Source organism: Hemicordylus capensis, chromosome 2 (assembly GCF_027244095.1).
Source record: "Hemicordylus capensis ecotype Gifberg chromosome 2, rHemCap1.1.pri, whole genome shotgun sequence".
Taxonomy (NCBI): domain Eukaryota; kingdom Metazoa; phylum Chordata; class Lepidosauria; order Squamata; family Cordylidae; genus Hemicordylus; species Hemicordylus capensis.
In genome coordinates, this window is record NC_069658.1 from 15327599 (window position 1) to 15343321 (window position 15723).

Here is a 15723-nt window from a genome sequence, read left to right on the forward strand (position 1 = left end):
TTGAGTCACCATGTGGTTGTTGAAAGAGAATGATCTGTTATGGACCTGCAGCATAGTCCTCTGTTATTACCAGCTTGCATTTGTGGCAGGTGGAGGAATGGGGCTGAGAGAAGGTGGCTTTTGGTGACGTCTCTATAACATAGTCTGTTCTTAATGTTGCAGAGTGGAGGGGAGGTTGAGACAACCCTGAAATGTAGTGCATAATGTGATTCCCATACTGTAGTGAGTGGGGCTCTGGAATAAAACCAAATGTAGACTACAGCAACCCCTGTGGTGTACTCTAGTGTCATTACCCATTGCTATTCGGAACAGCCTTTACTCTGGAGTTACTCTTTTGTACAATGATCAGAGTTAAGTAGAGTTTAAGGCTATAGTGGAAGTTACAATCACCCCCATCCGTTGGTCACTTTCTATTTGTGGTGGTTTGGGGGCTTTCCAGCCAAAAATGAATTTTAAAATCTCAATGGAAAAATGAACTTCAGGCTGCAGCAAAGGTCATTCTAGTTCAGTTGTGGCCAGCCTGAAGTTCTCCAGCTGCTGGAAAAGAACTCTCATCATCAGTATCTTGCAACTGGGGATGATGGATATTGTAGTCCAGCAACAGCTGGAGGGTCCTCCCAGGTTGACTACCCCTGGTCTAGTTGCGGCCCCGTCAAAGCCAGCGCTTCTTTAAATGCGGGAGCCCTGAACTGAATTCACTGTCCTGAAGACAATGAAATGTTCAAGTTAAACTAGCTGTCCGCCACTGCGTTGCAACTCTAGGCTCTATACCTCTATGCACCTTTTGTCGCTCTAGGCTCTTTCATCTCTACTGAGGAAGCCGCTTCGGTAGCTGCTCTTTGACTTCTTGCGGCGGGAGTTCCTCCAGTCTCGCGAGAAGTGGTGTGTTTAGCAGCTTGGGCGGGTCGTTTGAATACATGCATCTGCAATAGAAGTTTTCAGGGCGTCTTTTGGAGATGGAAGGAAAAATGGAGAAAGGTCCAGATTCACAAGGCGGTGAGATGGGGGCTCTTTCTTCTTCAGATTTAACTTTTATTTTGCTGTTCTTCTTAGTTCCGTTAATAGAACTAATTGCTAATGTTAGACCTGGTATTTGCCTAGCCAAAGCGGGGCTGTTAGGGGCCTGACAGCTGTGCTTAGTACAACCCCTATTCCTGTATACAGAACTCTTGAAACTGCCAGTGCCCCCTTTTTCCAGCATGATAGCACCCATGCCTTGGGTGAAATATTCAGGCCTGTTCATGTGGAGGAAGGTAGCCCTTCAGACACTCAGCTTCTAAGCTGTTTAGAGCATATGCAATATTCAAAGCACTTCACTATTTTATTTATTTTATTTATTTCTAAATATATATCTCACTTTTCACTAAAGACCTCAAGGCAACTAGCCACAAGTTCTAGAACACAATAATAAAACACTTCTAAGATGCATTTAAAAACCCAACCAAAAAAAGAGAGAGACCAAAGATAGGGAAACCAAGTGGCAAAACTTTAGCAACAGCCCCCACATCACACAGCATATGCCAAGTTGAATAGGCAAGTTTTTAAAGCCCCTTGTAAGAGAAACCTGGAAGGGATAGAGCAGTCCAACATGATGTTGCTTCTTTTCTTAAAACAATCCTGTGAGGTGGGCAGGTATTGCTATCCATATAGTGTAGCTGGAAGCCTAAAGCTAGTTGAAAGAGAGAGAGGAAATGTGACTTGTCTAAGATCATTTAGTGATTTCATGGAGGAAGTGAGATTTGAGCCAGGGGCTTCCTACTCTGCAGCTCAGGCTGCAAGCTGAACATGCATCTAGAAAGGATCAAGTCCCAGGGAGCTCAATTGAACATGCTTCTAAATAAACATGCATTGTTGGCTGCTACACACCCCATTGTGTTGTGATGTCTGCAGGTTGTGTTTTGTGGGAAGCTCCAGTGTTCTGGACCAGTCATCATGTATGGAACCACAAGTGCATATGTGTGTGTTTTCTGTGTATAAGTACATCAGGAAGCTATAACTGGTTGCAACCTCCTGTGCATGTTCACTGAATGTAAGTTGGTAAAGTTGTGCCGTCGAGTTGGTGTCGACTCCTGGCGCCCACAGAGCCCTGTGGCTGTCTTTGGTAGAATAGAGGAGGGGTTCACAATTGCCATCTCCTGCACAGTATGAGATGATGCCTTTCAGCATCTTCCTATATCGCTGCTGCTCGATATAGGTGTTTCCCATAGTCTGAGAAACATGCTAGCGGGGATTCAAACCAGCAACCTCTTGCTCCCTAGGCAAGTTACTTCCCCGCTGCACTGTACCGATATGTAAATACACAAGTGTGATACAGTTGCATAGGATTAGTTATGAAGGATTTTACATGTATCCCCCACCCCCCCAACATTTGATGCAAAAAAGCAGAGCCAGAGTGGTGTTGAGAGCCAGCGTGGTGCAGTAGTTAGAGTGTTGGACTAAGACCGGAGAGACCCGAGTTCAAATCCCCATTCAGCCATTAAACTCACTGGGTGACTTTAGGCCAGTCTCTTCTCTCTTAGCCTAGCCTACCTCACAGGGTTGTTTTGGGGATAAACATAACCATGTACACTACTTTGGACTCCTTGAAGGAAAAGCGGGATATAAAAAGGTGGGGAACTGTTTTCTTACCATCAAACATTCTGGCAATTCTGTCAGAATTATGGGAGTTTTTTCTTACAAATATTAAGGCTAAAAGAGGTGCTGTTGGGAAGCGGGGGAGAAAATGTGAAACGTCTAGTGAAACATGTGGGAAGTATGGCTGCTTTTGATCAGCCCAAACAATGATGCTCTTATATTTTTATCTAGAAAGCTTACATTGGGTTTTGACCTGCCCTCAGATGCCAGATATAGCTTGCTTAATGTCTGTTTTGCTAAAATAAATATTGTGTACCCTACATTGAACTGGGAGGGGCATCCTTTTGTTCTATCTGACTTAAAAAGTGATAGTGTGTCTCTTGAGATCGGATGCATTCATCTTGCCTTGTTTAATCTTTATATATTTTTAGCAAGAAAGCATGATACGGCCTCTCTGGATTTAAACGGTTTATGCTCTTACTTCAATGCGAAGATTTCAGATATCAAAAAGTCTCTTCAGTTAAGAAAGATAGGTAAGATGTCTGTGTGTTTCTGGGGCATATGCGTTGTTACCCTTGGGTGAGCTGAGTTGTGGACTGAGTTGGCTCAAACATCCCATGCTACAGGAGAACATAGAGACATAAACACGAATGTAAGACGAAACTTGCTGGATTACACCGTGTAGTCCAGCATTCTGTTTCCAGCCAACAGCAGCACAGACGATTTTCTCTATCGCAAGGTTATGTGAATGCATATGAAGTTGCTTTATAATTGCATCGGACCATTGGTCCAGTATTGTCTACCCTAACTGGCAGCAGCTCTCCAAGGATTCAGGCAGGAGTCTTTCCCAGCCTTACTTGGAAAGGTCTGACATTGAACCTGGGACTTCCTGCATGCAAAACAGAGGCTCTTCTAGCTATCACCCCATTCCCATTATGCAATCCAGGAAGCTGTTGGTCTACCTAGTCAGACCATTGATCCATCTAGCTCAGTATCGTGAACTGACTTGCATCAGTGGCTCTCCAAGGTTCCAGGCAGGAGTCTTTCCCTGCTCGACCTGAAGATGTGGGAGAATGAACCTGGGACCTTCTGCATGCCAAGCCAGTGATCTGCCCCTGCTACCCCCTCTCTCCACTGGGGAGTCCCCAGCTGTATTTCCATGAGCTACAGCCTCTCCCCACTGTCTCGCTCTTCAGCTCTTGCCCCCATATCCGTATTTTAATGTTGGGCTTTGTTCTTACTGTGTTTGAGGATTTCCCAACTGGTCTTCTAGGATTCCTTTTTGTGTGTGGTAAGGATGCCTTAAAGCAGGGGCAGGCAAGGTGCGGCTCTCCAGATGTTGCGGCACCTCAGCCACAATTACCATATTTACCCGAATAGAAGAGGGCCCTCAATTTAAGATGGCCCCCATTAAAATCAAGGTTAAATAGAGGTTATACCTATATTTACCCAAAAGGAAAAGGACTCGATTTAAGATGATTCCCCCAATATCTATCTATTTATTTATCATATCTAACATCAAAGAACTTTGGCGGGGGGTGGGGGGACTTAGTCTTGGATTTAGGTAAATACAGTATTGCAGCTGGGGATGATGGGAGCTGTAGTTCAGTAACATTTGGAGAGCCACATGTCACCTACCCCTGCCTTAGAGCCTTCTGTGACTAGCCAGCCCTTCCACTGTAAACCGGAAGTGAACCGTGTCCTGACTGACAGGCTGGTGAACTCCAGGGCTCAGCCAATCAGCACACCAGGCGGGTGGAAACTAGAGAACCATGAGGAGGAAGAGAAGGTTCCTTTGTTAGAAGAAGCTAGGCTGGAGGCGAGAGAAGCAGGGGCGGAAAGGCTTAGTGAGGAGCAATGGAGTTTTGCTCCCTCATGGTCAAAAGCTAGCTTGGAGATTTCTCTCATTGATTGACCTCTGCAGGTTCCTGGGAAGTCAGGAGGGCAGGAAACTTGAATCCTCTCCCGGAGTTTGGGTGAGTTCAAGGCAATGAAGCCAGGGCTTTTGGCTTTGGGAGGTTTAGTCTAGGGAGAGTTTGTTGAGTCAGACTTTGCATCAGATTTTCACTTTCTTTTGTGTGTGTTTTGCATATTCCTGATACTGGTCTATTATTGTTTACCCGTAACATAACTAAGCTAAGAAATGCTAGCCTACGCCCATCCATCCAGGGCATTGCAAAAGACTCTGTAAGCTTTTAAAGGTGTTTTTCCATTTTCCTACATCCCTGTTCCTTGCAACTGGGGTACTTTTTGAAGTATCTTTGTAACCACTGAGTATTTTTACCTGTAACTAAAAGCTGAGGGAGCCTCAGACCAAAGCAGTCTGTAGCGTGTGAATAAAGTTTTCTTTTTGTTCTTTATATTTTACAATCCTTTCTGGGTGGATTTTTGATGCAGGAAGTGGGCAGGGCTGGAAGGGGGTCTCTTTCTAGTGCGCACAGACACCTCAGACGGTCAGCAATCTACCAGTTTTCTCACCACATATAGGCTTGCACATGGAGGATTTTTGAGTATTTTTCCCATAGCAAAAGGAGAGTTCCCCTGGGATTTCCACCCCAAGCCCAGGGAGGGTCAAAACTCTGAGATAAAGAGGGGTGGCAGTGGTGGCAGCCATTTTTGAAACTACCAGAAATAGAGGAAAGTTTCAGGAATAGCCTTTGACAGAAAGCTCTGCAGGGATGAGTCAGCAGCATTTCCTTCCCTCACATGAGTTTGCTCTGAGACAAAGGCTATAATCCACTACAAAACCACAAGCAGGTTACCAATGAAATAATACATTTGTTTCTGCAGACCGGATACATCATTGCCACAACTGACTTGCTGAAGTGTCACCCAAAGGCTTAAGTGAGGTTGGCGCCCTCTTTGGTTGTCTGAGCAGCAGGGCTGGTCAGCAGGCCTGTTGTAATGCAGGCTTTTAGGGGGTGAGGAAGGAAGACTTCATAAAGGAGACTAGAGAGTGTTTTTGAGGATGACCATGGGGAAGAAGTGGTGTGTGTTGAACATGCATAGATGGGGATGGAGCCATACTCAATGGCAGAGCATCTGCTTTGCACACACAGGAAGTCCCAGGTTCAATGCCTGGCAGCATCTCCTGGTAGAGCTGCGAGAGATTCCTGCATGAAATCTTGCAGAGATTCTGCCAATTAGGAAACAGTTGGGCAATACTGTATTTACCTGAATCCAAGACTAGGTATAAAAATATTATTATTATTATTATTATTATTATTATTATTATTATTAATTCAATTTCTATACCACCCTTCCAAAAATGGCTCAGAAAAATAACAAATAAATAAGATGGCTCCCTGTCCCCAAAGGGCTCACAATCTAAAAGAAACATAAGATAGACACCAGCAACAGTCACTGGAGGTACTGTGCTGGGAGTGGATAGGGCCAGTTACTCTCCCCCTGCTAAATAAAGAGAATCACCAGATTAAAAGGTGCCTCTTTGTCAAGTTAGCAGGGGTAACTGGTAGCAGGAACCTTTTCCAGGTTCCTTCCTGTAAAAAAAAAAAAAGACAGCCATCTTAAATTCAGAGTCCTCTTTTGGATAAATACAGGTATACCTGTATTTAACGTCCTTATTTTAAGGGGGTTGCCTTAAATTTAGTGTCATCTGCTATTCGGGTAATTATGGTACCAACATGGGATAGAAGGATGGATGAATTGTCTGACTCAGTAAAACGTTTCTATGATTGCTGGTAAGATCTCTCTCCCTCCCTCCCATCTCCTTTATTTGCCAGACCAGGAGCCAGGATTGAAGTCGGTGGTCAGTAAGATAGTCCACGAGACGTTTCTCTTAAACAACCTCCTTGATAAGCTGGAGCTGGAATTACAACATCAGGAGACCCAGCAGAGTCAACTCAAGGTAACTGATCTTGAAAATGGAGATCTCTCTGGTGGCAGCAATGGTCTAGAACAGGGGTTCTCAAACTTGGGTCCTGATATGTTGGACTACAACTCCCACCATCCCTGGCCAAAGGCCACTGATGAGGAGCCATGGATGGCTAGGGACAATGGGAGTTGTAGTCCAACATCATTTGGGGACCCAAGTTTGAGAACCTTGATCTAGATCAGGGATTCTCAACGTTGGGTCCCCAGATGTTATTGGACTTCAACTCCCATATTCCCCAACTAAAGGCCACTGGGGCTAGGGATTATGAGAGTTGAAGTCCAATAACATCTGGGGACCCAACGTTGAGAATCCCTGGTCTAGATGATATATCTATTAGTTATTTCCAAACTGTATACACTACTAAGTCTGTGTACACAAAATGGGAAAACCTGTTGCATTTTGGCAGAGGACAGATAGGTTTGTGTGTGAGGAAGAGCACCTGAGGACAAAAGAAAATGGACTGAGGAGTTGGCAGTGGGAAGATCATTATCCTATGTGAAGAGCAAAAGCCCTCTTCTTGAGACTGGAAACCTCTTCTTAGACACCCAGATTATAGAGCATTTTGCTCCATGATGCACATTGCTATTTTCCTCTCCTCCCACCCATGAGAACTAGGAACTTGCTTGGCAAATGTGAAAGAGATTAGCTGGCCTGGTGAAGTTGTCAGAGTTTTTGGAGGACAATATTTCCCTCTTCTCTGCACTCCAGGGCATTTAAAATCAAGTCTGTGATAACCTCCTGATGCTGTTTCTGCTGTGGAACTGTATGGAGGCTGAGGTTTGTGTGTGTTCTTAAAGTGACAGTGTCTCACATGCAGAGAGTGATTGTGCATTCTTAACTTCTGAGAGTCCTTTGAAACATGACTAATGAAAATAATCTGGTGGACACCTTTTTTCCTCTTCCTGTGAACAGATGTGGTCTTCAAGCTGTATGCTTCTGGCAGCATGTAGATATTATACTGGCTCCCTCTATGCCAGGGTTTGCACATTGGAAGTGTACCTTGGAGACATAGGCTTCTCTTGGCTTTTCTGCAGAGAATTCCTCCCACCCTTTCCTTTCTTTGTCAGTATTAAATGATTTTGCATTACATATGCACTGTTGCTAACCATGGTCCTCCTGTTAAAACACAATTTGAAACCATGGTTTGAAGTGAGCTTGTGAACTGTGTTTGAGGGAACTTTGTTAGCATCAACAGCGGTTAGCACTAACAGCGGTTAGCACAGTGCCCGATGAACATGAAACCATGATTAACACACAAGCCAGTGTGCTGTAGTCACAAGCCAGAGTGTTGGACTCTCTCAGCCTAACCTATCTCACAGGGTTGTCATGAGGATAAATATTAACCATGTACGCCACTCTAGGCTCCCTGGAGGAAGAGCTGGGATAGGAATGTTAAAATAAGACCAACAAAGAAAGGGAAGGGGAAGCTGTTTGCAAGCTGGCTGTGGATTTGCAGACTGTGGTTTGCTGGGAGCTACGGTCACATCTGCACTGGGCTGGGAGAGGGACCTGTACTTTTCCTGTGCTAGAAAAATGTGGCCAGTACAATTTCTCTAGCTGGAAATACGCAGTAGCATTCGATGCCTTATCCATATTGGACCAGATGGTCTCTGGTCTAGCTCTGCAGTCTGATTTAGTGGTGCATTTTGGATTTGTTGGGCTGAACCTTGGTCGGATTTTATTTTTCTGTGCTTTCTGTTTTTGTAGTTACCTCTTTGTTTAAGCAGGTAAAATGTTGGTTGACTGAGAACTTTTAAGAGAACGTCTTCTTGATTATGAACCCCACCACCCATTGAGATCATCAGGAGAGGTCCATCTGCATTTGCCACCAGCTCGTCTGGTGGCTACTCAGGGACAGGCCTTCTCCGTTGCTGCCCCGAGGCTTTGGAATGCGCTCTGACATATTTTTTAAAGTCTCTAAAGATGCATTTCTTCACCCAGATTTTTAAATGATATTGTTTTGATTGTTTTAATGTTGTTTTTAGAATATTGTTTTAAAATTTCAAATTGTGTTTTAAATTTCTTGCTTTTAAATTTTTTGTTTTTAATTAATGTTTTACTTTTAATCTTGTTGTAAACCTCCCAGAGAGGCAAGTTTTGGGCGGTGTAAAAATATGATTGATAGACAAACAAACAAACTTGGGAACTAACTAATGTGGCTACATCTACAGAGCAGAACTTAGTGGCAGTAGCATGTTTTTATGTGTGAACTAAGTGGAAACTTATCGGTGGCTGCTTGGAATGGAGTCTAGTCTGTGGTGCAACATGGCCTAAGTTGGGGGTTCCCAACCTTGGGTCCCCAGATATTGGCCTCTGTGGCTAGGGATGACGGGAGTTGTAGTCCAACATCTGGGAACATCTGTAGTCCAACATCTAGTACATCTGATGCTGTACTATAACATCTCTGTTCTACCTACACTTGGTGGCTCTACTCAAGAGCTCCCTCTTGTGTATGGAGGGTGGAGTTACTGTGAGGTTACCTTTCTTAAAACGGCTAAAGTTTGTTTACCTGACATTCATTCACCCCAATTCAACAAGCTCTCAGTGTACCCAACAAACTTTTTTTAAAAAAATTAAATTACAGCAGCTTCAGGAATCTATAGAGAAGGACTACAATGAAGCCCAGCATCTCAGAGAAAACATGCCTATCCACCTGCCCAGAACAATCCCAAGCAGGTAACTTTCCTTCCATTTAGGCAGAGATAATGGCTTTGAGAGCAGAAGCAATTAAAAATAAGGCTTTGAGATTCTAGGATGTGCTGTTCCAGTGATGAGGCGTCATGTTCAGTCCTAAGAAGCATCATTATATCATGATATGAAATGCCAATTAGTCTGCAAATTTTGTTATATACAAATCAGGCTAATTTATATGATGAAGATAGGCATCAGAACATTCTGTTAGCTGCACACTCACTGATTTATTCTCTGCACTTTCTCGGCTGAAATTAGAATTTCTGAGGATGAACACTTTATTTATTATATTTGTACACCACCTCAAACTTCTGTCTCTGGGTGGCTTACAGCAACATAAAACGAATAAAAACAGAAATTAAAACCTTAAAACAGCTTAAAAACACAAGTCTAGTTCAAAAGCTTGGGTGAATACATGTGTCTTAAAAGACTTTCTAAAAGTTGCCAGAGATGGGAAGGCTCTTATTTCAGCAGGGAGTGCATTCCAGAGTGTTGTGGTGGCAACAGAGTGTTGTGGTGGCCCTGAGTAGCCACCAGATGACCTGGTAGCAAGATCTCAATGGGTGATGGGGCTCATGCCGAAGAAGACTTTCTCCTAAATATTCTCGGCCTAATCTGTTTAGGGCTTTATAGGTTATAACCAACATCTTGTATTTTGCCCAAAAACTTAATGTGATTGGAAAGTGATTTCCAAGTTGTGTCCCTTGTATGACTTTAGCCAGTCCCCACCTGTGTTCTGCTTCTATTCATTTTATGTTTAAAGAGATGGAACGGATGCAGAACAAAGAACAGAAATGCTCTATGCATCTAACAAAGTGGCTGTACTCCATGAGAGCTTCTGCCACTGTGTACTTGTTAGTCTGTGCAGACATAGAGGCTAAGCATTACATGTGAAAACAATACTGTGGTTAAGGATTGGCTGCAAACCAGGGTGTGAAAATATAGTTCGAAGACTGCTGCAGACCATGGTTAAGTGCTGCGTCTGCATTAAGGGAATCATGGTAAAGTCAATTTCCTTGCCCCTCCTCTTGCCAGAGCAAGAGCATACTTAGCTGGTGTCTGTTAATACATATCCTCTGGAGATAGGGCTTAGCTTGGCAATTTAAACCACAGTTTCACTGATCTGTGTGATTTGAACCAGGTTAGCACTAACCATGGTTATGTCTGTACTGTGCCATAGATGCATGTGGACGCTTTACTGAACTAGTGGCACTTTACTCTATATTTTTCCCCATCTCTCTAGAATGAGAGAGCACAGCAGGAGAAAAAGAAATTGCACCTTTTGTATCTGTAATACTGTATGTATATATTGAAGTAGATAAGCTATACATTTTTGGAGGCAGCGCAGAGAGGAAATTTGTCAGTGCCACTACTTGTGTGACAAGCTCTTGTGTGTGCTCAGTCTCTGCTTGCTTTCCAGCATTGTGGACGTCTTGGTGAAGAATGAACACAAAAGTGCTGAACCGGAAAATACAAGGAAGCCTGCAAAAGAGCACAAGAAAATTAAAGAAGTGTCCTTACTAATGGCAGAGGAGTTTGAGAGCGTTCCTGCGTACGTAAGCCATGTCTCCTTCACTTGAGAAAGGAACAACAAACTTAGAATTTTAGGGGTTTACAACTCTTTTGCACCTACAGACCCCCAGATCCTCAAGCATTACCCGTGTACTCCAACCCCATTTATATAATTTTTGTAAGGCTCCAGTAAAAATTAGAAGAAAAAAGTATTCATTTCTCCAGGAAGCCAAATTCAGTGCAGCAAAGTTTTTTGTGGTTTTTTTAGAGACCACCTGGACCTATCCCAGGTTAAGAATCCCTGCTTTAAGCAAATATTTGGCTGTTTATTTCAGACTAACGGCATGATTGATAAATCATGAGAGGAGAGCTGGTCCTGTGGTAGCAAGCATGACTTGTCCCCCTAGCTAAGCAGGGTCCACCCTGGTTGCATACAGATGGGAGACTATGTGTGCGAGCACTGTTAAGATATTCCCCTCAAGGGATGGAGCTGTTCTAGGAAGGGCAGAAGGTTCCAAGTTCCCTCCCTGGCAGCATCTCCAAGAAAGGGCTGAGAGAGATTCCTGCCTGCAACCTTGGAGAAACTGCTGCCAGTCTGTGAAGACAATACTGAGCTAGATAGACCAATGGTCTGACTCAGTATATGGCTGCTTCCTATGTAAGAGAGAATTTCTGATAAAAGTTCTATTTTCTTGGCCCTTGTTAGGCTAAAGAAGACTTATCTGGGTAGTTCAGATGTGCTGGAAATGGAATTGCCCACAAGTAAATTTTCTACAGCAAAGATGTGCCTGTAGGGGCATTGTCTGAGCCAGCAGTGCAGGGTGTGCGTTGCACAAGGAGGCAGAAGTAAACTGTATTTGGCAAGATAGAAGCGTTTCTGTCGGAAGCCTGTGTCTAGGTTGCACAATGAATAACATGTGGTTTGGCCCTCAAACAGGGGTTTTCCCTAAACTTATTTGGAGATCCCAGTGGGTTGCTGCTGACATGTCTGGTATGCAAAGCAGGTACTTTTCCCGCCCCTCCTCAGACTGGAACCTTGTACACTTGATGAAAGCTGGGAATAAGATGCCTTAGTAGTTATATTTATACTCTGCTTTGTTCAGCCAGGGCTGGTTCCCAGAGTAGCAGCTGGTCCTGCTGCTACGAATACTTATACACTACTTTTCAACAGAAGTTCTCAAAGTGGGTTATATAGAAAAATAAATAAGATGGTTCCCTGCCCCAAAAGGATCCACTGTCTACAAGAAAATATGGGGTAGACACCAGTAATAGCCCCTGGAAGGATGCTGGTGTTGGAGAGGGACAGCTGCTCCCCGCTCAACCCCCCTTGTCCGGGAGCCAGGCTTGCACATTTTGAGCACGGGTGCTATCTCGGGGGATGAAAGCTCAGTGATCTTTGGCAATGTCTACCTCCGTTAGCAATGGAAAATAGACAACAGCATTGTTGCACTGTATCCCTTACCCCCCAACAGTTAGGGTGACATTTCAGTCACTTTTGCACAGAGGGAAGGGTTGCAGGACTGCACAGCATAAGGCCCAGGGGCTGGATCTGGACCACGGGCACCTTTTTGCTGGCCCCAGGTAAGAATATCTATGAAGAACTCTTGGTCTGTTCTGCTGAACGGCTCAATGGGGTTGGCCACTTGAAGCCAGGTGTGCCCCGTTCTACTACTGGGCTGGAACCTACTACTGATACCTTCTCTCTTTCCCCTGACTTCCCTCTTTCCCCTTTGCCCTCTCACTTTCATTAATATTTTTAATAATTATGTTAAGTATAATGTGCTGAAATTAACCTTGGCCCCCGCACACCAAGTCATGGTTGATTCTGGCCCACCAAGGCATTTGAGTTGTGCACCCCTGGAGTCTGGGTTAGGGCCGCTCTTCCTCCAAGGAACCCAGAGCGGTGTACTACATACTTGAGTTTCTCTTTCACAACAACCCTGTGAAGTAGGTTAGGCTGAGAGAGAAGTGACTGGCCCAGAGTCACCCAGCAAATTTCATGGCTGAATGGGGATTTGAATCCGGGTCTCTACTCTACCAAATGGCCGTACTCTTTCCATGGAGTAACGTTTGGAGAACATACATTCCTGCCATTTTTTCATTTCTGTTCGTCTTGACAACGCCGATAAAAATTTTATAGTAGTCTTTGTGTGTTGAAAACTTTTTAAAGCTTTTAAAACCCCTTTGCAGATTTGACCACTGCAGGCCTGATGGCCAGGGCAATACAGGTGAAACTCGGAAAATTAGAATATCGTGCAAAAGTCCATTAATTTCAGTAATGCAAATTAAAAGGTGAAACTGATATATGAGACAGACGCATTACATGCAAAGCAAGATAAGTCAAGCCTTAATTTGTTATAATTGTGATGATCATGGCATACAGCTCATGAAAACCCCAAATCCACAATCTCAGAAAATTAGAATATTACATGGAACCAAGAAGACAAGGATTGAAGAAGAGAACAATATCGGACCTCTGAAAAGTATAAGCATGCATATGTATTCAGTACTTGGTTTGGGCCCCTTTTGCAGCAATTACTGCCTCAATGCGGCGTGGCATGGATGCTATCAGCCTGTGGCACTGATAAGGTATTATGGAAGACCAGGATGCTTCATTAGCGGCCTTCAGCAATTCTGCATTGTTTGGTCTCATGTCTCTCATCCTTCTCTTGGCAATGCCCCATAGATTCTCTATGGGGTCGGGTCAGGCGGGTTTGCTGGCCAATCAAGCACAGTACACTGTATACTTTTCAGAGGTCCGATATTGTTCTATCTAACTCCAGCCTCTGATCTGTCACAAGGTTGCATCTACAGTCCTGCTTTTTAATCCCCAGGACCCTTTTTTCACTGTCGATGGAAACTCTGCATCCTGTAGTTCAAGCAGACACTTCTCACAAAAGAGGTCATAATGTATTCTACACTCTTGTCAGCTTAATTCCAAGCTGAATTGAAAGTCAATACAGTTGAATTTCAGGGTCCTTGATGTAATGAGCAGATTTGCAGAGGGACGTCTGACTCATCAGGCCAGAGCAATTAATGAGACAGAATTAATCACGGCTCCCGTTTCAGAAATGGCTTCTTGCTTCTCCTCGCTGCTCTTTTCATTCAGCTGGGGTGATCTTGGCTTCTTGTGATGTTGCTGAGTTTTATTCACTTAGACATTTATGTTATAGCCCACTCTTCTTCCACAGCGTGCACAGCGGTGCCCATAGTGGTTTGTCCCCACAAAAATCCTTTGATATAGGTTAGACTGAGCAATAAGTGATTGGCTTGGGATCCCCTAGCAAGTTTCAAGGCTGAGTGGGGATTTGAACTTGGGTCTTCCCAGTCCTAGTCCAGCACTCTAACCACTACACCATACAGGCTCTCCCACCCACCCCCCTTTTATTTGAGGATAAGTGAAGCATTAAATGCCCTCCTCATCTCCCATGATTATTGTTGTAACACAAGGTGGCCATCCCAAGGAGAGGAGAGCTGGTCTTGAGGTAGCAAACATGACTTGTTCCCTTAGCTAAGCAGAGTTTCCAGTTCCCTCCTTGGCAGCATCTTCAAGACAGGGCTGAGAGAGATTCCTGCCTGCAACCTTGAAGAAGCTGCTGCCAGTCTGGGTAGAAAATACTGAGCTAGATAGACCAATGGGCTGACTCAGTATATGGCAGCTTCCTGTGTTCCTATGTTCCCCTTTGCTTTGGCCTTCTATTTCTCTTGCTGTGGGGAAAAACGCCAAAAGTAGCAACAGAACTGAGCTCCCTCCCAGGCAAGGTGAGATTCTCAATAGCTGCAGGACCCAAAAAGATGGAAAGAAGCAAACAGGAACCAGATAACCAAGCAAGTTAGCAGCAGAGAAGTATTCTAGGAATAGAGTGGTTCTGGCACAGAAGCACAGGAAGGTCACCTACCATTTAAAATAGACTGAGGTAGTTCAGGGGCTCTTAAACAATGGCCAGTGGCTGGGGATGATGGGTGTTGTAGTCCACCAACAACTGGGGACTCAAGTTTGAGAGCCCCTTCATTATTGAGTGGAAGCTACTTTTCTGTGACAAATTGCCCTGTTTCTTTTTCTTTCTTTTGTACATTTCTATCCCACTCTTCCTCCAAGAAGCCCATGGCTTCCATCAAATATAATACATGGTTATATTTCTCCCCACAACAACTCTGTGTGGTACATTAGGCTGAGAGATGAGGGACTGGCCCAGAGTCACCCAGTGAGTTTCAAGGCTGAATGGGGATCTGAACTCGGGTTTCCCCTGTCCTAGTCTCACTACACCACACCGGTTCTCTTTATCTTCCTTCATCCTCAGGGTGGCACACTTTCATTGTGCCTCTATCGAACCCTTGGCTTAGAAGTCCGGCCTGCTGCTGAACACCTGTTTTCTTAGGGACCCTTGAAACATAATCTGAGCCATTTCTTGCCCTGGCCTCTACCTCAAGCAACAGCCAGGCCTCTGCTCCCAAGTGGGAAGGGTCAGGCAAAACACCAGCTGCCAAGGTGCAGGATTCAGGTCATAGCAGCAAGAATGAACTGGGCAGCGATGAGCCCCAGCAACCCAAACCTGGATCCCCAGAGATGGTCCCCCGCGCTAAGCCAGACTCACCCGAGAGGTCAGGCCTGGACATAGTGGGAACCTCTCACCCATCAATACCTGCCCACCTACACAGGGAACGCATCAGGTGAAAGGTGGATAGAAATACTAGAGTGCTCTGTTCCAGGCCTGGCGGGGCTGCCCCTTAAGGACCCACACACTGTAACGGGGAAGGAGCCTGATGGAGATACTTGGGGTGAATGGACACAAGGAGCTCAGTTGGAGCAGGGACCCTGCAGATTCAACTTGCTTCATTCTGAAGGGGCTTGTGGGGGTGGGGCGGATGGCAGTCACCAGTGGACTGAGAAACAGGATTTCTTAACCCCTCTCCTGTCCCCAAATAACTGAAATTGGACTTCATTTTCACCCCCTGAGAATGGGGGGACATTTTGGGGTCAGCCTTAGCTCCTGCCCATGTGGTTGGGTTATTCACATTTCTCTTCACATCTCTAGTGCAGGATCCCCTAT

General features: G+C 44.7%; 1 protein-coding gene across 2 annotated transcripts in view; it reads left to right on the forward strand.

Annotated features, from left to right (window-relative positions):
- Positions 1-707: 707 nt before the first annotated feature.
- The window catches only part of SKA1 (spindle and kinetochore associated complex subunit 1), a 31180-nt gene continuing 16164 nt past the window's right edge, over positions 708-15723 (forward strand). The window contains exons 1-5 of one of the 2 annotated variants that reach the window (XM_053288434.1): positions 708-996; positions 3006-3107; positions 6318-6442; positions 9057-9145; positions 10581-10712. In XM_053288434.1, the coding sequence (XP_053144409.1) occupies positions 957-996; positions 3006-3107; positions 6318-6442; positions 9057-9145; positions 10581-10712 (488 nt within the window). In that variant the 5' untranslated portion in view covers positions 708-956. Of the gene's footprint in view, positions 997-3005; positions 3108-6317; positions 6443-9053; positions 9146-10580; positions 10713-15723 lie in introns of both variants that reach the window. The other variant, XM_053288433.1, reaches the window with a different exon arrangement.